This window comes from Nanorana parkeri, unplaced genomic scaffold, assembly GCF_000935625.1.
Source record: "Nanorana parkeri isolate BGI_ZX_2015 unplaced genomic scaffold, ASM93562v1 scaffold535, whole genome shotgun sequence".
Classification (NCBI taxonomy): Eukaryota; Metazoa; Chordata; class Amphibia; order Anura; family Dicroglossidae; genus Nanorana; species Nanorana parkeri.
Genome location: NW_017306803.1, coordinates 749097 through 772466, shown reverse-complemented (window position 1 = coordinate 772466; position 23370 = coordinate 749097). Strand labels below are relative to the sequence as shown.

General features: G+C 40.8%; 1 protein-coding gene across 4 annotated transcripts in view; it reads left to right on the top strand.

Annotated features, from left to right (window-relative positions):
* SIPA1L1 (signal induced proliferation associated 1 like 1) overlaps positions 1-23370 on the top strand; it is a 148865-nt gene that overhangs the window by 67773 nt on the left and 57722 nt on the right. For all 4 annotated transcript variants that reach the window (XM_018561638.1, XM_018561637.1, XM_018561636.1 and 1 more), the window contains exons 4-6: positions 807-995; positions 13337-13511; positions 20226-20329. In XM_018561638.1, the coding sequence (XP_018417140.1) occupies positions 807-995; positions 13337-13511; positions 20226-20329 (468 nt within the window). The remainder of the gene's footprint in view (positions 1-806; positions 996-13336; positions 13512-20225; positions 20330-23370) is intronic.

The window sequence follows — 23370 nt, the reverse complement described above, 5'->3', positions numbered from 1 at the left end:
ATAGATATATATATAAAGTACGATATCAAACCAGAGGTAACAGAGCGCCAAATAACTTTTCTGTAATAGAAAAGGTGAAGTGGAATAAAGGGCCCCATCATCCAAGCAGATTTCAGTAGTCATTTTCTTGCACTGGATACAGAGTGAAGGCTAAAACCTGCTTTCTTCTAAGGGCAACACTTTGACTTTCACTTTTCCCACAGTATGGATTATCTGTGGGGGTCTTGAAAGAAACACCTATGGTTGTCCTGAACACCGAGATTAGTTGGTATTTCACTAGATTTTGAGTTGTTGTGAATGACATCAGCAACATTAGCAGTGAATGTCAGTATTATGTTTGAATATCTTTAATGACATCCGAATCAAAATTGTATGGCTACATCTATGTATGTGTGTGGTAAGTATATACAATTACACTTGTAATTTGTCTAAACGGTTGTAGCTTACCCCACCTTTACTGATTTGACTTTTGAATCTCTTTTTCACATTTAATCCTTTAAAAAAAATTGTGAATGTGATTTTTTTCTTTTTTTTTTGAACAAGGGTGTTATCTAAACCGTTGTTATGTTCCTAATCCGAGTGATTGATCTAGAAGAGGTTTTAAAATAGGTTTTAAATGTATAATTGAGAATAATCCACTGCAGTAATGTGTAGAATTCAGCAGTGATTAATTGGTTTCTATTCGAGAAAGTAGAAGGAGCTGACTTTATAGACCATGCATTAATATTAAATGTCCTTGTAATAAGTACTTCCGTCTGCGGCTCGATAATACGTTATGTGACATGTACTCCATATTTTATTCTTAGCTCATGACGTTACGTGGCTCGGTGCTTGAAGATGCTATTCCATCAACTGCCAAACATGGTACAGCAAGAGGTTTGCCTCTTAAAGAAGTACTTGACCACATTGTCCCTGAGCTGAATGTGCAATGTCTCCGGCTGGCCTTCAACACTCCAAAAGTTACAGAGCAACTCCTAAAACTTGATGAACAAGGGGTATGTACAAGTGTGCATGGTCTTTATCACTTCATTTGTGCTCATTCCTCTGGTTGGATTTTGCGCATGCAACCGCCTGCTATTTTAATATCAGTTTTCTTTTATATTTTATAATCGGTTTTAAGCTCTTAGAATAAAATTTCTGTTTTATAGACTATCATTAATGTTGTTTCTTTAAAGGAATCCATTGCCGAGAAAAACATGAAGGCTGAGAAAGGTGAACATAATCCAGTGGTTTTGGATGCTATAGTGCCAAGTTACAAATGTTCCCCCACCTGCAGATTTATTTTGGTTTCACCCAAAGAACCTTTTAAGATTGATGCAAATTATCCTTGGACAATTTTTCCTTGGTGCAACTCTTGCTGTTTTGTATTTGGCCCCTCAACTGGCAAACAGCTTAAAATGCACGACCAAAAATATTAAGGTAGAAAGGCTTAATTGGTGACAGGAGAAGCTTACGTAAAAGGATTGGGTGCATCCTGGCGTTCAACAATTGGGATCTTTCTCTCAGCCATACCAGAATTGCCATAACCCTAATCAACATTCCTGCCCTAATATGTTCATAGGAAGCTGGCTAAGAAAAGTATTTTTATACATATTGTGGTCCATTGTCATGCATATCAATTCCAAACCGTTCAGTTTTTTGCTCAAGAGTAATGCTGATCCATCAGCTTAATGAATCTGTTGTCTGGTACAATATATCATGCATCAGAGTATATTTTTATTCTTGAACCCATCTGTCCTTCAAGACTCCCTATAGTAGTATCACGTTATCCAGTCCCTGGCTTTTTCTAATTTTAAACTCCATCTTTTTAATCTCTTAAATGGAAAGTCTACTAAAGGAGAACTATGAGGTGAGTGCTTTTCACTCACCTCATAGTTCGAGCCGACCTGTGACAATGAGACTGTCACAGGTCAACTCAGTAGATCGGGAGGTGAGCGAACACATACCGGCGTTTGCTCACTTCTCGATCCTGTCACGGCAGAGAGCCGTGACAGGGGAGGGTCTGGATTTCCCCCTCCCCGCTCCGATCCTCCAGCGCTGACTGGCGGAACGGACGGGGGAGGGGGTGGGTACAGCTGGCTCTGCCTCTAGATAGGCAGAGCCAGCTGTCACTCACGCAGCTGAGCGGATCCCGACACAATTGTCGTGATCCGCTTCAGCTGCGGCGTCTCAGTATACCGCGAGCTACAGCTCGCGGTATACTGAGCCTAGGGTGACGGGAGGACGCTAGTTTGTGTCCTCCCGTTACCCTAAGGAGAACTATGGGGAAAAGCCTTAACCCCATAGTTCTCCTTTTAAGGTTGTAGCTATCATACTTTTCATGATGGCCACATAATTGGCAGTTTTGTCAACCATTATGACACTGTTGTGCTTTATGCAGCGACATCATTGCTTTCGCACAGTAACACCATACTTAAAAATAGCATCCTAGAGTACTTTCTGGAATGGTAGTCACCTCTTTAAAAAAAAAACGTCTCCTGAGGAGGTTAGGTTGGTCTCCTACAGTGTGTCCAGCCTCATATCCAATAGTTCCAGCATGCTATTTTCACAAATCGATATCCCACATTATCAGGGAATAAAACCGCATCCACTCATACTAAGAATTGCCAGTATTGCCAAGCAACTACATTTGTACGTTGTTAGCTGTGTGCTAAGGTTATAGAAAGAATTAGATTGTTATAGGATGTAAGAAAAGGGGCTTCTGCTCAATTTAATTGAACTCTGATGCTGAATGCTAATGGATGCTGAAATGTCACTCATTTGCACAGGGCCTAAGCCATCTTAGACTATGGCTTAGTAGATCCTATGTGTATACATTGTTTATAAAGATCAGTGTAAGCACAGAGATCCTTCCAGACAAGTTCTAATACTCGGGGGGGAAAAACACGTTTCCCCTTGTTTGTCTTTTTTCCCCAGATTTTGCAGTCCCCCTGGCTGGTTTGGGGCAGCGTCCTGCAGATTTCCTATTACATCTCTCTTTTTTAAAACAGACTTTGTACTTATTTGCACACTTTTTTTCCTCTGGTGGAGCGGTCCCATTTGGCGCTTTTTGTTCATATAAGTTCTAATACTCAGTAATATTAATATTCAAGTTCTAATACTCAGTAAAGACCTCTTGCAACAAATATCTGTTCCTTAAGAGGATAGCATCGTATGTTAAAAAATGTGTTTTTATATTACCTTATTAGAATGCAGCACTTCTTTGCTCTTCTTCTTTTGTCAAGTTTTTCTTATTCAAAATTCTATAAGCCAGACTGGCCTATGTTTCATTGTGTGTCCTATCTGTCTAGTTAATGTGCACAATTTATTCCTATAACATTTTTGTTTTTGCATGCCAAGAAAACCGAGAACCAAATTCTTGAATGTTAAGAATAAATATGAAGTTTAAATAGAACAGATAAATATTTTTGTTAAAAAAAGTCTGGCTAATAATCCTTAGCCTTTCTCTCACTAATGACCTGAATTTGCTCTCTGAAAAGATTTTATTCTTCCCTTAAAAGCTTCTGAAATTAAATCAAAGCAAGCTAAAAGACTAGGTAGCTTAGTTGATCTTATTCATATCCATTTTAAAACCATTAGATAATTGTCAGTCATCTGTGATTGCAGTTCATGAATGCTTTTGAACTGAACACCTTTTAAAAAATGTATTGTATTTCAGGTTTTTAGAAAATATTTATAACCATAGCACTATGAAACTTCCCTTCGGTTTAGATCCCCTTATTGCCAGTCTTGTGCATTATATATCTTGGTTCCTCCTATTTTTGTCACGGTATTTAGGAATGTATGTCACCTGTAAACAGGTAGCAGTAATTGATGTGTTGCAGTGTACCCCACTCACCTGCTAATAAAAATTAGCTGGGAGGTGGTGTCACTTTTATTGTGAGAACGTCATGGTTTCTTGTGTATCCGTTTTAGGGTTCATGTTCTATACCAGGGAATTAAATATGAGACAAATAGGAAAGTTTTACAATGCCACAAAATCCATTTTCTTTGTAATAATAGCAAAAACCTACTCTACAAATTTGTTCTAAACTAGGAAACAAAAACATTTTTTCATGCCAGATATTTTTGGCAAAATACACTTTTGACACTCCATATCATACTTAATCATTTCATCACTCCTTCAGGTGCATAATGCACACATTGCATTTATAGATGGATGTGCTAATCAACACCGGTAAAATTAAATCTACTGGCACTTTTAAATAAAAGCCCATCACAATCAAATTCCATTGTGCTTCTGGAATAAGAAAACAAGCACAAACTTTTGGATTATATTTGTATACAGCCTTTTCTCTGTACCAGTATCTGGAAAGCATCATGACAAAATCTACTGTAATGTCTAGGCCAGGCTATTCAGTTGCTAGTCAAATACTACATTTTATACAGATTTATACACTTGGATTTGTGTATTTTTAAGGTGCAGGTTTGAGAAATGAGATCAGTCATTACATTTTGCATAGATTGCTCCTTGAGAGGGTGTCTAAAATGTATGATTATTGGAGAAAATATCAAAGCTTTGTTAGAGCATATACATATTTTTGGGATTGACTTCACGAAAATGATTTGAAAGGATTGCCGTTAGACATTTTATTTCATGTAATTTTAACCTAGAAATTTATATTTTGATCATTAGCTGAAAGTTGAAATAATGCAATTGTCATTTTTCTAGATCAATGAGGGAAAGGGCAGTTGCAGAGGTATGTTATTCTTGAAAGAGAACTATGGGGTAACTTTTTTATCCCATAGTATTCTCTAGGGTCACGGGAGGACATATACTAACCTCGCCTGTGACCCAAAGCTCAGTATATAGTGGGTTATTGCCCGCTATATACTGAGAGCGCTGAAACCGGGATGGATCCCGACAATACTGCTGAGATCCACCCAGCTGGCTGATTGGCAGAGGGCTCTGCCTATCTTGAGGCAAAGCCAGCCGTGCTCACCCCTGTCTGTTCCTCCAGTCAGTGCTGGAGGATTGGAGAAAGGAGGGGGGAATCTCTGCAGGGAGCGGTGACTAACACTTACTGCTCTCTGCAGGGAGATGATCTGGAAGTGAGCGAGTGACGGTATCTGTTCGCTCACTTCCCGATCTATAGAGTCGATGTGTGACAGTTTCAATGTCACACGTCGGCTTGGTAACTATGAGGATGAGTGTAAATCGCTCACCTCATAGTTCTCATAGTTCTCCTTTAATGCTTTACTGCCTTACTATCCAAACTCCTCTACTTGCAAGTTGTTTTCTTGCCTACATTGAAATGGCCTTCACCAGTCCTAACATACAACTGTGAAGGAACATGAGGATTTGGGTTCAAAAGAGGGACTTTCCCTTCAAAGTGCCAAAAAAAAAATCAATAAAATGACTGTGCTGTTAATGTAACCAAGTTCACTGATCACCTAAGCATCATCCAGACTTAATACTTTCATTTATATAAACATTTACAGTATAGTTATTAGCTGTCACATACAATTACATCCTTAATAAATCAGTGCATAACTAGACTGAAGGAATCTTGAGGCATATTTTTGTTTGGATCCAGAATCCTAAACACTGCAAGCATCCATGTTGTACTTGTCCCCTTCATTGCTGTATGCTGAGGTGTTCTTTCACCTGTAAAAAGTGAAAGTCGACATTCAAGGTGTGCTTATGCCAATCACCTCTTTCTTAAATTTTTTAGTGTTATAAAAGACTTCTGGTTTACATTTACCAACAGCTGTGTAGCCAATGTCCTCTAGACAGAATTGAAATGTTCCTTGTGTATGCAATTGCTCCTCTCCTTCAATACGTCTTTGCTAATTAATAAATAATTCTGCTCCCACGGTACATGTGATAGCAGCAGCTAGTAACAAAAAAAGATGTCTATTCTAACCTTTTAAAAAAGAAATATAATTTTTTTTTAAACTTTTTGTTTTTTATATTTTATTTGTATTTTATTTTTTTTAATAAATATTTTTGTTTTTTAACTTTACTGTGGGGGAGGGGTCTCTGAATAAATATCAGGGGTCCTTGATCAGATCCCTGATATAGCCCTTTTAAATTAGAAAAAGAGATTGAGGACTCTGTGTCCTCAATCTCTTCTTCTGCAGCCCCTGTTATGAATGACCAGGAAGCCTCTATACTGAGTGTTCCTGTTCATTCATAACTTGTACTATACTGTACTGTACTGATACTATATCCACAATCATGAATGAACAGGAAGTGATGTAGAGCACTTCCTCTTTATTCATAATTGGGGACACAGTAAACATACTATGTCCTCAATTTTTTACAAGGAGTCAGGGATCAGCTGACTGCTTGTACCCCCTCTCCAACCTGACTCGCTGTCACAGAAGGCTGAGCGGGCAGTGCTCGTTCTATTTTGACAGATGACTCCTCCCCCCCGCACCCTTCGGCTCGATTGGCCGGGAAGCTGGCTCCAGGCTCCCTCATCACCAGGTGAGGGAGCCTGGAGCCAGCTTCCTGGTTCCAGGAAGCTACGCGGCAAGTCATTACCCGCCCCTGGCTTCCTGATTGGCCAGAGCCGGCCCCCATGCTTCCCGTCACACGAGGGGGCATGGAGCAGGCTTCCCGGCCAATCAGGAAGCCGGGGGGCAAGTCATTACACGCTGCTCGATTTCCTTAATGGGACTACCTCTATTGGTATTCGTTATCGGCAAGTACTGAATTTTTTTTTATTGGTGCTTAAACGAAAAACCGGTATTGGCGCATCATATACATTCTATATTTGTCTTTGGACTGCTGCTATTGCATTTTATTACATTGTATTTTTTACTATAGTCTGTTATTAATGTATTAGCAGTATGCTAACGCTTGATACAATGTGCTATTTGTTTGAAAACATCTCAACATTATTTGAAGGGGTAGGAAGCAGTAATTTGGCATGAGTAAAGCTTCATTCATTATTGGATTTCTCCTGACACATCCTTTCATTTTTCAGTCATACTTTATGTACTTTCACAGTCTCCTATTCTGTGTGAATTATTCTCCATTTTGTGCTGTGTTTAGACACATAAATTGACTAGGTGCCCTTCAATTAGTATAACACAAGTATGGCTTGTGCCTTGCTTATTTACCATTCACAGCAAATGACAGATTGCTGTTCTGAAAGGAAAACAATTGTCAGCAGTTTTCCGAGATATCGACAGAGTAACTTACTGAGCGTGACAGTCGGAAATTATTACAAAGTCCTTCACCCATTTCTTCCATTTTCCTCTTATTTTCTTCTGCATGCAGTAAGAAAATATAAACCTTTTATATATTTTAAAAAAAACAAAAAAACTTAATTCCAGCCAAAATGTTTCATTGTGTACTGTAGTGCAGGCTTACAACCGCTGTCGGTTTTTGTGGCTCTTTGGGCAAGAATTACCTTTACTATATGTCCCGTGACGGGAAGATGGAGAGAAAGAGGATGTGATAGGAAATCTCACAAAATAAAATGGGGGGGGGGCAACAAAAATGCTTTATTTATGGCATTGCCGTGCTTTTAAGCTTCAGACATTTGAAAGAATTCGGTAAGGAACCTTCTTCCCAGCATGTGAAAACTGTCAGTGCTTCAAGTGGGCAGTACTTGCAAAGAGTCTGGAAAAAAAAGTCACTAGGAATCATCTGAAACGTGCTCACTTTATAGGGTGGCTAAATAACAGGTGCAACCAGCATTTATTTGATCCCCTGCAGTATGAGCAACAGGGTCAGAACTTCAAAACCAGGAACTGCTCCAGATAACAGCCGCAATGATCACTAATGCAATAACAAGTTCTGCACATTCAATTACCACACTGAAGTACTTTATAACATAGAATGAATACAATGTGCCTGGGAATTTCTGTTACTTGGTTATAAACAGTAGTCATTTTTTAATATGCTGGCTTGAATATGCTAGATGAAAAAGTGGTGTAGATGTTGCAGCAATTTAAATTAACACACATTGTTATAAAGTACTCCAGCGAGTGGCCGTTGAAGAGACCTGGGTTAGGAATCCTTCAGAATTTGTTTTAACATTAGTGATCACTGCGGCTGTCATTTGTTGGAGTTCCTAGTTTTGAAGTTCCCCTGACCCTACTGCTCGTGCTGCATGAGGAGGAATAGAATTCATGTTAGCTGATTAAACTATATGGTGTTATTTAGCAACCCTATAAGGTGAACATATTTTGGAGTGATTTTTTTGAGAATGGTATACTCCTAGAACCCCTCCCTTTTGTCTGCATTTCTGTTTTGGGAGGAGTAGAATCAAGCAGTGAAGGTTTTGAAAATCAGGCAACAAAGCAAAGACTTGGCAGAGACAGGCAAGTATGATAGTTGTCATGGAGGATAAGTGAGGGATCAGTACGCAAAGTGGAATTCCTTTTTATGCAGGCAGACGTCTGTAACAAATTCTTTTGTCTGCCTGTTTTAGGAGGCACGCAAATTTGTGTAAATGCTGCATTCACAGTTTGAAAAACCGAAGCCAAATTCCTAATAGGTCATCAGCAGTTCTGTACATCTTGAAACGAGAGATTTTTGCTTTGCCTTGCCTTGTACTGAAAGCAATGATGTACAAAATGCAGCCACCTAGGCAGGCACATGAAAATGATGTTTGATTGTTTGCTAAAGTTCACTGCACACCTTCTTCTTCTTTTTTTTTTTTTAATATATGTAATCTGAAGATACATTTTCAGCCGATTTTCAAAAGCTGAGCCCAGGAGTTCTCAAACTACACCATTATGGCATTGGCATATCCATCTTCCCTGCTGTCCTCTGCAAAACTGTCAGCAGGACTGGGGGGAACCTGTACAGGCAACTTTACACCCTCAGGGCTCTCTGCTGTCTACCTTCTTAAAGTAACGCTAAACTCAGGAATTAAATCTTAAAAATGCCTTCAAGTACCTTAAAGGAGAACTATGGGGTTCTGTCACGGCAGAGAGCCGTGACAGGATCGAGAAGTATGGTATGTGTTCGCTCACTTCCCGATCTCCTGAGCCGACCTGTGACAGTCTCATTGTCACAGGTCGGCTAGAACTATGAGGTGAGTGAAAAGCACTCACCCTCGTAGTTCTCCTTTAACTAATAACAAAAATGTATCTTATTTGTATATCACTTGGCTGTAGATCCTGAAATCATCTCTGAATTCATGCTGACACTGTCCTTCCTTCAGGGGGATGGCTACTTTTGTTCCCCATGTTGTAAAGTACCCACTACTCCAAGATCGCTCCCTTGATAGACTGTTTTCAATACAAATTAGTAAACTAAACGTGAGATTGTAGTCCATCACGGCAGTGAGCTTGGAGCGGTACAAAATAAGTTACATTTCTGTTAATAGTTAGGATACTTAAATGCATTTTTATATATAACTCCTGAGTTTAGTGTCACTTTAATGTTGTACTCTTCCCACTTGGTGGACCGCCTTGCATGCAACACACGGCAAAAACACAGTCAGTGCACATACGCAAATAGCACATACAATGAAATCACAGTACCAATATATTTTTTTCGGTACTCACCAATACCGAATACTGATACCGGAAGTCCCATTACGGAAGCCAGGGGGAGTGTAACTACTCGCCACCCGGCTTCCCGATTAGTAGGGAAGCCGTCTCCATGCTTCTCATCTCCATGCTTCTCATCACTACATGACGAGACAGCATGGAGCCAATCAGGACGCCGGGCTCCGTGTAATGACGTGGCACCTGGCTTCCTGATTGGCCAGGAAGCCGGCTCCATGCTTCCTCGTCATGAGATGAGGGAGCATGTGGCTAACTTCCCTGCCAATCAGAGAGCAGGGCATCGCGTCGCACCATTACACGGTGCCCGGCTTCCTGATTGGCCGGCAAGCCGGCTCCATGCTCCCTCGTCACAAGTGATGAGGGAGCAATGGAGCCGACTTGCCGGCCAATCAGGAAGCCGGGCAGCGTGTAATGACTCGCTACCTGATACTGGAAGCTCAGGTATTGGTCTAGGTTGGAGCATTTGGGCAAGTAAGAGTACTCACCCAAATACTCGGCATCGGTGCATCCCTAATTATAACATACATCATAAGCCACATAGCTAATGTCGCTTATGCTAGAATACAGCAACCATTCCGAATTGCCTAATCCAGTTTACTGGCAGGGCATTGGAAAATGGCCAATTAGGTCTGAGCTATGGTTTTTCAGTGCCAGATTCTAAAACGGCTGTGTTTTATAGATCTAAATACATATAAATCGTCAGCTAGGCAATATGAGGTCATATTTTTCAAACCAAGTAATTGCTTACATTGCTTGATTGTTTAAATCAATTTTGACAGGCAATAACATAAATGAATGAGTTTTGTAGTCAGATTAACATGAACTAATCCTAATTATCTGCATATGTTTTCCCTCTGTATTTGACTCATATGAAAGTTCTTTTATTGGCAAATTTGAGACATTTTGAAGAAAATAAATTTAAAAGAAAATTTTATGACCTTAAAGTGTACTTGACTGTGATGTGTAGCTTGCTCCATGAATAAAAGATGAAACTTGGTTATACCGCCTTTTCTTCTGCCGAGGTTGCTTCTTTTTTAAATAGAGAAGGTTTTGTGTACAAGCCAGTTGAACAGGCTGGAGTGGAAAATTAGAGTGGGCCCTTTCCCAGTTTCCATGAACTGGTTTCCCCTCGCAGAATTCTCAGCTTCTTACCTTTGACTTAACAGAGTTAAAGGAAAAATTGGTGCCAGTTTGGTATTTGCAACCCATAGACTTGGAGCTTCCCAACTTCATATATAAGAGCAATGTCTGCTTTAGCTGATCTGGTAAATTGGTTTTTTAGATATTCAAATATCCTCACTTTCCTTTTCTACACAAGCTTCCCAATATAGAAGATATTTGACAGATGTGCAAATATCTGTGGGGGGGGGGGTTTAAGATTAAAAGCCTTAGAGCTGTATTTACTTTTCAGCCCCATAATTACTTGTAGTAGAATTCAGTGTATAACAGCTGACATTAATTTATAATACGTTATTTTGTTTAATTATTTTGCATTGCTCCATATCTTCTGTAATATTTTATAGGGAACATTTAATTATCAGGAGCTGCCACAACTGCTTACAAATTGTCGGCCCAATATACTGTATATGGCAGTGACGTGCAGTGCGTTCCATGCTGGGTGAGGCATTCCCCACCAGGCCAACGTTCCACCCTCCCACCCGGTCACCAATGTGTGGAGGAGGAAGGAGCCTCCCTGTCCCTCACTTGCTCGTCACTGGTGTGAGATCGATATCCTCAGTGGGTTTTTTATTATTATTGTGGATGGTTTGGACCAATGTCAAAGCGCCACTGATCCAAGCTGTCCAGAGCTCAAGCCTCTAAAACAAAGTAGAGGCTGTTGCAACTCTTGCCTCACTCTGTTGGCTTCCCCACTGCTTGTGTAACCTCGCTGCTGTGTAACCTAACTTAGCTGTCAAAAGCTGAATGCAGCGCTACCTGTAATTAACTGGCAGCGCTGCTGTGTAACCTATTGCAAGCCAGTCTGCATAGAGAAAAATATGTCAGCTTTAGACTTGAAGCTGACCGCTTTTTCCTCCATAATATTAGATGGGGCTTTGCCTCCCCTGACCACACGTCCCTGGTATATGGGCACCATATGCTCCAGATTGGCAGCAACCAGTTAACCTACCAGTATGGTTTTGGATTCTGGGAAAAATCCAGAGCAGGAATCCTCTGCAAGCACAGAGACTAATATTTTTGCTGAGAATATAACTAAGATCCTATAAACTGGCCTCTGGAGCAACAAAAGCCAATGCATCTTTTAAACTTTAAAGTTGAAGTAAAGTCCCCATTCTGCCACCTAAGAACATCATTAACCCATTCTCTTAGTATGTCTAATTACTAAAAATGCTTCAAAGATCGGTTTTGTATATCTTACAAATTTTTGGGGTGTAGGCGGTTCTCCCCGATATTCTGGAAGCCAGTGCCATTTTTCGTTCCCCATTCTTTCTTACGCTGTCTACTGACATCATTGGGAAATCCTGCGCTTGTACTGACCAGAAGTACTCAAGGCTCACTTTGAATTTATGATTTCTGCAAGGCTTCCTCCATGATGCTTTATGCTTCAGTGAATAAAAAGGAGGTGGCCCTTTAACACAATTTCCTAACCCCTTTGACATTGGTAGTCTGTGTTCGATATAGTTGATGACGTTATTTCGGCATAAATGCTTCTTACATCACGGCACTGCCAGGATGCTGTGAATGTAAAATAAACAGGACATGAGCTGGTAACATCATTAGGAACAATATTAGCAATGTCTCAGGTTTAGAAAATCTTTGGTGGATGTGAATTTCAATGAGTATGTCTTATATGCTTTTACATGAGGCCAAGTTGCATTCTTTACTTTACTTCCACATTAAGCTTGAGCTTTTAAACCTTAAGCCTTATCTTCCACGATAGTGTAACAAAGGATGTAAACCTTCAACTTACTGTACTTGTGAGTTGACCAACCATTCTAAATGAATACCCTGCACAGAGTGCAATATATTACCCTGTGTGAAATAAAATGCATTTTACTGTATGTTACCACAACACATAGGTGTGAAGCCAGCCTCAGGGCTTGTTCACACCTGTAGCCGCACTCATCTACATGCATGTGCCCAGACAGTGTTTGATGCGCTCTATTGGGCCGCATTGTTTTTTGTTGTTAGAGCTTTATTGAAATGTCCCAAGTAACCTTTCGTTAAGTTCTATGGTCTCACTTCTGTGTGATGCGGTTGTACTGTGTCTCACTGGTTCGCTTAAAAAAAAAAAAGACTGCATTTTGTACTTTTTTGAGCGCACAGTGGTGTGAACTGTCACCGTCACTCATGACGAGGCAAATTTCCTTGTCTTGCGTTCAGGCTGCGCTGCATAAAACTACCAGCACAGCCCAAACGCAAGTGGTGTGAATGATGCCTCAAAGTAGCCATTATTGTGTTGGGTGATTTAGCCTAGCTCCAGGTAACATTAGAAGAAACCGGAAGTACAGACTCAGTGAAACGAATTAGTTGGTTAATTGATAAATCATTTCCTAGAATGTCAGCCTCAACACTTTCTTTACACTTGTCTTTCTTTTTTTACACTGGTTTAACGGAAGCACATTACATTGTGTTTATTAGGAGTCAATATTTTTTAAGCAATTGTACAATATCTGTTTTTTTTACTATAAACTCTAGATGAATGGTTATGTTTTACTTGATCTGAGCACTGTTGCTGCAGATATCATGTTTTTTTCACTCTTATGTTGGTGGTTGCTAGCATAAGGTTTTCAGTTCAATTTTTGTTTTGTTCAAAATTGTTCATCGTTGTTGGTAAACAGACTGTAGGTGTTGCGTCCTTAGTGTCATCTTGTTCTCTAACAGCACTGTTTCTTTACAGCTAAGCTACCAGCTGAAGGTTGGCATCATGTACTGCAAAGCAGGTCAGAGTACAGAAGAAGAAATGTACAACAATGAGTCAGCAGGGCCAGCCTTCGAAGAATTCCTTCAGCTCTTGGGAGAAAGGGTGCGACTTAAAGGGTTTGAAAAGTACAGAGCTCAGCTGGATACCAAAAGTAAGAAAATGGCTATATCCAGAGCAAGAATAATATATTGTTCTGTACTTAACAGTACTCAGAAACCACTGCTTAGATGTATATTATTTTCCAGTTTTGTTCATTTTGTAGAATACACATGTTACTGTAATTTCAAGGGAATCTAGCAGGGTTTGTAATTATGGTGCAAATTGGAAGTTAGCCCTGTGATGAAAAATGCTAGAGAGGCAGCAGATTAGCTCTATAGTTTGCCACGTTTGCTGCACCAATCCTTCAACTTTCCTATGTTAATTGCCACAAATTTAGCAATGCTCGTCCCTCATGAAATAAGCTGGGGTGTGCTTTTTTCTTTAAAGGAGAACTATGAGGTGAGTGAAAATCACTCATCCTCATAGTTTGAGCCGACGTGTGACAATTAAACTGTCACACGTCGGCTCAATAGATCAGGAAGTGAGCAAACACATACCGTCGCTCACTCACTTCTCAATCATCTCCCTGTAGAGAGTGGTGACTGTCAGTCACCGCGCCCTGCAGGGATTCCCCCCTCCCTGCTCTGATCCTCCAGCGCTGACAAGAGGGACGGGTGGGGGTGGGTACAGCTGGCTCTGCCTCTATATAGGCAGAGCCAGCTGTCATCTACACAGCTGGGTGGATCTCAACAGCATTGTCGGGATCCATCCCGGCTGCGGCGCTCTCAGTATTCCGCAAGCTGTAGCTCGCGATATACTGAGCTTTGGGTCACGGGGTGAAGCAAGTGAAATCCCATTATTTCCTATGGGCATGGTTCTCACCTGGGCGTATTTCAGCGTGTCGGAACGTGCTGAAAACGCCCTACGCCCAAAGAACTACAGGAGCTTCTTTGGGGCGTATCTATTAGGATATAGCCGGATAGCCCTCGTAAACGCGCATTTGACGAGCGTTTTGTGGGCTGCAAATTGCATCATACACGCATATTTCGAAAGCCTAGGCGGGAACCCAGCCTAAAGGAGAACTATGAGGTGAGTGCTTTTCACTCACCTCATAGTTCTAGCTGACCTGTGACAATGAGACTGTCACAGGTCGGCTCAGTAGATCGGGAAGTGAGCGAACACATACCGGCGTTCGCTCACTTCTCGAGCCTGTCACGGCACAGAGCCTTGACAGGGGAGGGGCTGGATTCCCCACTCCCATCCTCCAGCGCTGCCTGGCGGAACCGACGGGGAGGGGGCGGGTACAGCTGGCTCTGCCTCTAGATAGGCAGAGCCAGCTGTCACTCATGCAGCTGGGCGGATCCAGACATAATTGTCGGGATCCGCTTCAGCTGCGGCGTCTCAGTATACTGAGCTTAGGGTGACGGGAGGACGCTAGTTTGTGTTCTCCCGTTACCCTAAGGAGAAATATGTGGAAAATCCCTAACCCCGTAGTTCTCCTTTAATCACTGATAATCCCCTTGTGGTGATGATATACCTCCAAAAGAAAGCTCTATCTAAAATTTTTTACGTAAATTGCAAGACTATAATCCGGTCATGCTGACTGGTGACATTTTTGACTGACTGGTGAGACACTATCAAATTTTTCAAGCCCTGCCCATAGTTCACATTTAAAGCATATCTAACTCAGAAATTATAATGTCATATGTTACAGCTTACCGATCCTTAGATGTGGTAGCTGCTAGGGCTGCAGCTAACGATTATTTTCATAATCGATTAGTTAGCCGATTATTAAGTTCGATTAATCGGATTTAAAAAAAAAAAGCTCCAGTGATGGACTACTAGTTTGTATTGAGATTGTAGTCCATCACGGGAGCAAGCTTGGCGCGGTGGAAGTAAAAAAAAAAAGTGTGGTGTGCAATATAGTACATTATACAGCGGCGCAGTGCAGAATACCAGCAGCTATAGAGGAGCAATAGTACATTATACTATAATGTACTATTGCTGGGATTTGTATTTCTCTATAGCTGGTGAGATTCTTCATTGGGCTGTATAATGATTATACTGCGCAATGCAGATTACCACTGACCAGTTATAGAGGAACTACAAATCGCAGCAATAATACATTATACAGTGCAATGGAGAATACCACCAGCTATAGAGGAACAACAAATCCCAGCAATAATACATTATACAGGCTGTTTAATATATTATTGCTGGGATTCGGTGTTCCTCTATAGCTGCTGGTGTTCTACAGTGTGCCGCTTTTTTTTTTTTTTTAAACAGGAAACATTAAAACAGGTCCCCCTTACCTGTTTCTGAACCCTTGTAAGTCGCTGCGGCGGCGGCGTGCTCTGCGGGCGTGTGTCCGGCTTGTGTGGTGGGCGTGGCATACGCGGCGTGGGCGTGGCGTCCGCGGCGTGCGTAGCGTAACTCGTACCTGTTCCACCATAGCACCCCTGTACTCCTGTTCCCTAACGGCACCCCCACACAACTATTCCACCATTGCACGCCAATACACCTGTTCCTCGCTGCACCTTCATACACCTGTTCCACCGCTCCACACCCATACAACTGTTCCACACAGCACCCCCACACACCTATTCCACTACTGCACCCATACACCTGTTTCACACAGCACCCTTGTACACCTGTTCCACCACAGCACCCCCAAACGCCTATTCCACCACATCACACTCATACACCTGTTCAGCACCTCCATACCCCTTTTCCACCACCACACCCCCGCACACCTATTCCACCACTGCATCCCTGCACACCTGTTCCACACTGCACCACCATACACCTATTCCACTACTTCACACCCATACACCTGGTCCACTGGCCGGCTTTATCCGGCCAGAAAACACTTCATGTCTTAGGGTGGGTCCACTCTGCGGAAGAGCAACTGAGCCAACCTTAGACAGCAGCATTGTCATTCTGTGTTGAGGGTAATGTTAGATGTGCTAGTAGATTTAGATGGCCCTGACTAATGAAATTCGAACTCCAGCTAACACTTTTTAGCAGTCACAGCAACAGTTCTGTTTTTCCTTTTGGGTTAAAAATTTTATACAATTTAACAAAAGCTGTTAAATGGTTTGTCTCAACCATCTATCTGCCAATTTTGCTTGACCGCTTGATCTGTTAAAGCAAGTTGGAAAATGTCAGACTTACTGGTCACACAAAAGGTGAAATAAAGGGGAAAGCGTAATAAACAGAAAACGAATGCAGCCACCATATCTAAGAATTGGTAAGCTGCAATATATTACATTATTCCTATGGGATTTGATACGATTTAGGTGAAAATGACTTCCATTGCTAATGAGCTGAAAATGCCATTTCTGGACTCAATACGCTGAACTGAAATATGCATCACATGCAGATAGTCAGAGTGAATTCCTGGTCTGCATTCTTGTTCCAGGCTATTGATTTAGAAAGTCAGATAAATAACATAAAAGCAGTGCACATACCATGTAAGACCTGGTCTCCCCCTCAGTCCATAAAGTCAATGTATATCTACAACAACTTACAAAAATAGTGGGCCTATCTGAAATGTACTAGGTGTTGCATACAAGATGAGCCTCAGAACCTCTCCCCAGCCGTGAACTTTGTTGTTCTGCAGTCAGCATTACTCACTGGACCCACTTTAAGATGACACATGCAGCATCAACAGCAACCTGAATAACCTCAGGAAAAATACTTTCTGTGTAAGTCATTGGGCAGTGTGTTTCAGCGCTTCTCGGTAGGCATGAGAAAGAGGTGGAGCTCCTCCACTACACTTCTCTATGAATTATTGATGAGAAGATATCCTTCCTGCAACCATACAGTTCAGTATGACAGTCATTATTCTCTAAACCGGTTGTGAACACGATGCTGACTTTTGATTGGTTTCTTCAGATTTCAAGTCACACACTAGCATTGTATAGTTTTAATCCCATCACATCAGGCAGGGATTTATTGACTAAATGAGCTGCACTGGTAGTTGGGCTAACAGTTACATAATTAAAAGGAAATTTGTTTTAAGATACATGGCTTGGAAACAAACAGGCAAAAGAACCACTCCTGAATGCTCTGTGAATAAAAACAAACTTCTAGAACCTAAGAAGAGCACTCGGGTGCTTGTTGTTCAATGCATCAAGGACAACTTCCGTGGATTGAAAAACATGATGAATCATGGTGCACTTGTTCATATACTGCTAAAGAGATGACTCATAAACTGAACATATAATATGTAATGATGAACTTGAATACTCTTACCTTTCAATAAAGAGGAGGAACAAATAGAAACAATAGAAGTAAAGTGCAAAAACAACGGTGTGTCTAGCTCAAATAAAATGCCATCACAAGAGCAAGAAGTTGGGTTTACAGTCTATGCATGAGTCGTATCCACCTATAGGGAAGAAAGTTTATATTCTTTGAGAAAATTAAATGGAAAGTATACATGTACCCATACATTAAAGATTCCTATTTTAAGAAGCTGTTCAATTTTGAGTGGATGGCATTAAAGGGAAGTGTAATATACACTAGATTGCCAAAAGTATTAGGACACCCCTCCAAATCATTGGATTCAGGTGTTCCAATCACCTCCATGGCGCAGGTGTGTAAAATGAAGCACCTGGGCATGCAGACTGCTTCTACAAACATTTGTGAAAGAATGGGTCGCTCTTTCAGGAGCTCCGTGAATTCAAGCGTGGTACCGTGATAGGTTGCCACCGATGCAATAAGTCCATCCGTGAAATTTCCTTGCTACTAAATATTCTACGGTCAACTGTTAGTGGTTTTATAACAAAGTGGAAGCAACTGGGAACAACAGCAACTCAGCCACAAAGTGGTAGGCCACGTAAAATGACAGAGCGGGGTCAGCGCATGCTGAAGTACGCAAAAGTCGCAAACTATCTGCAGAGTCAATAGCTACAGACCTGCAAACTTCGTGTGGCCTTCAGATTGGCACAACAACAGTGCGTAGAGAGCTTCATGGAATGGGTTTTCATGGCCGAGCAGCTGCATCCAAGCCTTACATCACCAAGTGTAATGCAAAGCGTTGGATGCAGTGGTGTAAAGCACGCCGCCACTGAACTCTAGAGAAGTGGAGACATGTTCTCTGGAGTGACGAATCACGCTTCTCTGTCTTGCAATCCGATGGACGTGTCTGAGTTTGGCAGTTGCCAGGAGATTGGTACTTGTCTGACTGCATTGTGCCAAGTGTAATGCTTGGTGGAGGGTTGTTTTTCAGGGGTTGGGGTTGGGCTTGGCCCCCTGGCTCCTTAAGAAAGGAGCAAGTAGGCCCAATAAAGGACAAAAACGGAAAGTTACTCACAAGTGACAGGGAGAGGGCCGAGGCGCTGAACGATTTTTTTCTCTTCAGTATACACTCATCCACCTAAAGTTGGTGGAGAAAAAATTCCAGCACAATGGGCGAAGAAGGTTCTTAACATTAAGAGCGGTTAAGGTCTGGAACTCTGCCATCGGCAGTGATTTCAGCCAAGAGTGTAGATTTGTTAAAGAAATGTTTGGACAATTTCTTGAGGGACCGTAATATCCAGGGATACCAGTATCCCTAAGAATGAGATGATGCGTGGACCTATATGGGTTGGACTTGATGGACGTATGTCTTTATTCAACTCCAAATACTATGCAACTATGTAACTCTTAAGGCATCGGCATACCAAGACATTTTGGACGATTTCATGCTCCCAACTTTGTGGGAACAGTTTGGAGATAGTCCCTTCCTGTTCCAACATGACTGCGCACCAGTGCACAAAGCACGGTCCATAGAGACATGGATGAGAAAGTTTGGGGTGGAGGAACTTGACTGGCCTGCTCAGAGTCCTGACCTCAACCAAATAGAACACCTTTGGGATGAATGAGAGCAGAGACTGCGAGCTAGGCCTTCTCATCCAACATCAGTACCCGACCTCACAAATGCGCTTCTGGAAGAATGGTCAAACATTCCCATAGACACACTCCTAAACCTTGTGGACAGCCTTCCCAGAAGAGCTGAAGCCGTTATAGCTGCAAAGGATGGGCCAACTCAATATTGAAGACTGGGATGTCATTAAAGTTCATGTGCGTGTAAAGGCAGGCGTCCCAATACTTTTGGTAATATAGTGTTACTAACAAAAAGAATAAAACCAGTAATTTCCTTTTAATGTGTGAGGACATAACTACATGCAGTTGATCAAAGTGCAAATGTCATAGCAAATGTTTAATATGTAAGGAGGTGGTTTATGATTAGAAGCAGAAAAGTCGTGTTAAAAATGAAGATGTGATTTTTATCTATATATGGTAATTATATATATGTGAATAATGGTATAAGTGTTCAAACTTCCTGTTAATGCTCTCTGACTGTAAACCAGCGCTAAAACTCTATTCCAGGCAGATAACCGTCACAAATTAATGCAGTTCTGTATTTACTATTAAATATTTGCATGTAGTTCAGGCTAGGTGAGGGAATGGGCAACACTCAGAGCCAGTCAGGTGTACTACATGCAAATGTCCTGACAAGGAACATGCTAAAAAGAGGAGAGAAGAGAAATGACCTTCAGTCTGCTGCTGCTTGTGCACACTCCAATAAGAAGCTTGGTGTCAGCAGTGTGCTCCTCTCCTCAATTGTAATGGAGGAAGTGGTGTGTACTGGTGTGATAGGAGTTTTGATCGATTCACAGACTGAATGGACATAAATGCTAATTTTTTGGCAGCTAAAATATTTATGTATGCAGACGGTTTGCATGGAGTTCAGCTGTAAATATTAAGTATGTGCTAACATACATTTGTTCTTTTTATGCCATAAACATTCTAAAGTATTATCATTTGTATTATTTAACAGCCGACTCCACTGGTAACCACTCTTTATATACTACATACAAGGATTACGAAATAATGTTTCATGTGTCTACAATGCTGCCATACACACCAAACAACAAGCAACAGGTAAGATACAGTTTATCTGAATGATTAGAGCAATGATGGTCACTCATATAAAGTGGAGCTCTACATATCTAACTTTTAATCATTAAATATGGTAATTTTTAAAACATTTGTTGCAGTATACTTTTTTTCTCAAGTATTTTGCCTGTCGGGTAAGATAATTACATATGCCTCACATCATGTATTGTAGCCAAGTTAGTGGCATCTTGCATCACATGTGCAATATTTCAGTACAGCGCTGCATGACGGAATAAATGTCAGTCAAAGTACCGCAGCGCTGAATACTGAAAAATGGCCTGGATGGGAAGGGGGTTTAACACCGCGGATGTCAACTGGTTAAAGTATAGCTAAAGCCAAAACTTTTTTTTTTTTTTCTTTCATTCATTTTGAATAGAGTAGGGAGTGGTTAAAGCCCTTTCAGGCTTTTTCCCTGATCTGTTTTCCATTGGGGAGTTCCTTCCACTTCCTTTTCTGTAGATGTAAGAAAATTCATAATGATGGAAATCGCCTCCTTGACATGTGAACAAGCATCCCCACTGGAAGATTTCCACCCTGTTCCAGTTCTGGTGACTGTGCAGTATTTGGGCTGGAATTACGCCTGTGCCCCTTTCCCAGTTTTGTTTAACCATTTAAATTAATGAAAGTGCAACAAAATGTATATCAATGTACATATGTACATTAATATGATGTACCCCCCTCCATAAACTCACCTTCTGTTTGTAACATTTCCCTTTACCTTCCTGTACTGAAAATCCAACAGAAGTTGAAAGGAAAATCCCAGTATAGTATAGGAAATCCCCTTTTAGACACTTTTCACCCACACAAGTGTTTTTAGTGGAAGATTTCCCCACTGTTTCTGTTCTGGTGACGGCTTAAAATATTAGATTTCCCTTCCCTTTCATCCTGAAGTGGTCACCAGGACAAATTGGGTGAATCTCCCAAACGAATACACCGACAGCAGTGAAAACTTGGCTTTAGATACATTGAAAATTATGTCTTGATTTGTATTTTAAAACAATGGTGTAGTCCTATTTTTTGTGTACCAGGAAAAGTGAGTTTTTGATGGGCAACAGATGCACCTACATGTATTCCTAATAGAATTCATTGTGTTCAGTTATATGGTACCTCATTTGGGTGTTTTTTTTGTTTTTTGCACTGGTACAGAGGCAGTCATGAGATATATGACCTTATGACAAAGTAATTAAAGCCAATGTTTGAAACCTGATAAACATTATGGCTTGCAGACTTATCAGGAAAAAATTACATTTGATGGCTTTGTAACAATCTCCAGACCGATACACTACACACATTACCGTTTGGTCAATATGAATTCTTATAGTATATCCCCACTAATGACCTTTCTATAAGAAGCCTGCATCATCTGTGTCGCACATTTCGCATGATAATCTCATATGTTACACAGATGCAAAAAAGGGCTCCAAACGTTTTGGAGAATAGGATTTATTTGGTACACTGTGTTCTGAAATGATATATGTATTTTGCTGGTGTGTGTGCAGTGTCAGAGACAAAAGTGTGTTTATGTAATATATACATTTGTGATGAGAAAGAATTTAGGCAGTTGTTTTGGCAATCCTTTTTGATGTTTTATTCATTTTTACGCATGTAAATAACAAACGTGTTTCTTGGAGACAGATACAGTCGATATAAAAAGTCTACACACCCCTGTAAAAATGCCAGATTTTTTGGATAAAAACATCAGACCAAGATAAATCACTTCAGAATTGTTTCCATATTTAATGTGACCTTTTAATCTATTCAATTAAAAACAAACTTAAATCTTTAAAGGGGGGGGAAATACAAAAAAATACAATAATGTGGTTGCACACATATGTACATCCCTAAACTAATACTTTTTTGAGGCACCTTTTGATTTTATGACAACATTCAGTCTTTTGCGGTGGGAGTCTGTCAGTATGGCACATCTTTCCCCATTGTTCCTTGCAAAAGCGCTCCAAATCTGCAGATTGTGACGTGCACAGTCCTCTTCGGGTCACCTCACAAATTTTCAGTTGGATCTACTACTGGGGAAACCATTATTTTGTTGAGTTGGAGGTATGTTTGGGTCATTGTGCTGAAAGGTGAAATTCCTCTTCATCTTCAGCTTTTTGGCACAGGCCTGAAGGTATTGTTCCAAAACTGACTGATATTTGGAACTGTTGATATGTTCCCCCACCTTAGCTGAAGCCCCAGTTCCAGCTGAAGAAAAACAGCCCCAAAGCATAATGGTACCACCACCATGCTTCACTGTAGGTATGGTGCTATTTTGGTGATGCACAATGTTGTTTTTAAAATTTATGGCCAAAAAGTTTAACCTTGGTCTCATCAGACCATAACATTTTTCCACATACATTTTTCAGAATGGTAGGTTTTTGTCTTAGTAAGAAAAGGCTTCTGTCTTGCCACTCTACCCCACTGCCAAGACATATGAAGAATTGAAGATTGTTTTACCTTCTGCCATGAATTCTTCCTGAAAAATAGTGTGCTTTTTGTGTCTACAGCCTCATAGCTGTGTAGGTATACATATTATCATATTATCTAAGACATTGTTGCCTCTGACTGCTATCTCAGGAGAGTAGTGAGATTTGGTGAAGTCACTACTGTACTTCTTACTGTTCGCTGTTCTCCAGACAATCTAACAATCTATGGATCTATGCTTTCTGAATCTATCTTGCACCGTTTTCAATATCCCACCAAAAGTCATGAAGGGTCAGCTCTGACATGTGTAAGCAATTACCAGGCTGCTACCCTTCTACCAAGCTGGCTGCCTCCACACAGTGTGGAATGTATGCATGCTAAAGATGAACTTTACCCACCAATTTGATGCCTCCCAAAACAGTTACTTTATTTTGCAGTAACTGATAAAGATGTGTTAACAATGTGTTTAACAATTTGTATGTTGTGACAGGTTAATGCTGGGTAAAAAAAAAAAAAAATGTATGTCATCTATGTTTAAATTCATGTGTATTAAAGGGTTAGCTCACTTTAAAAAAAAAAAAAAAATAAGCTATTAAACCTACAACCCC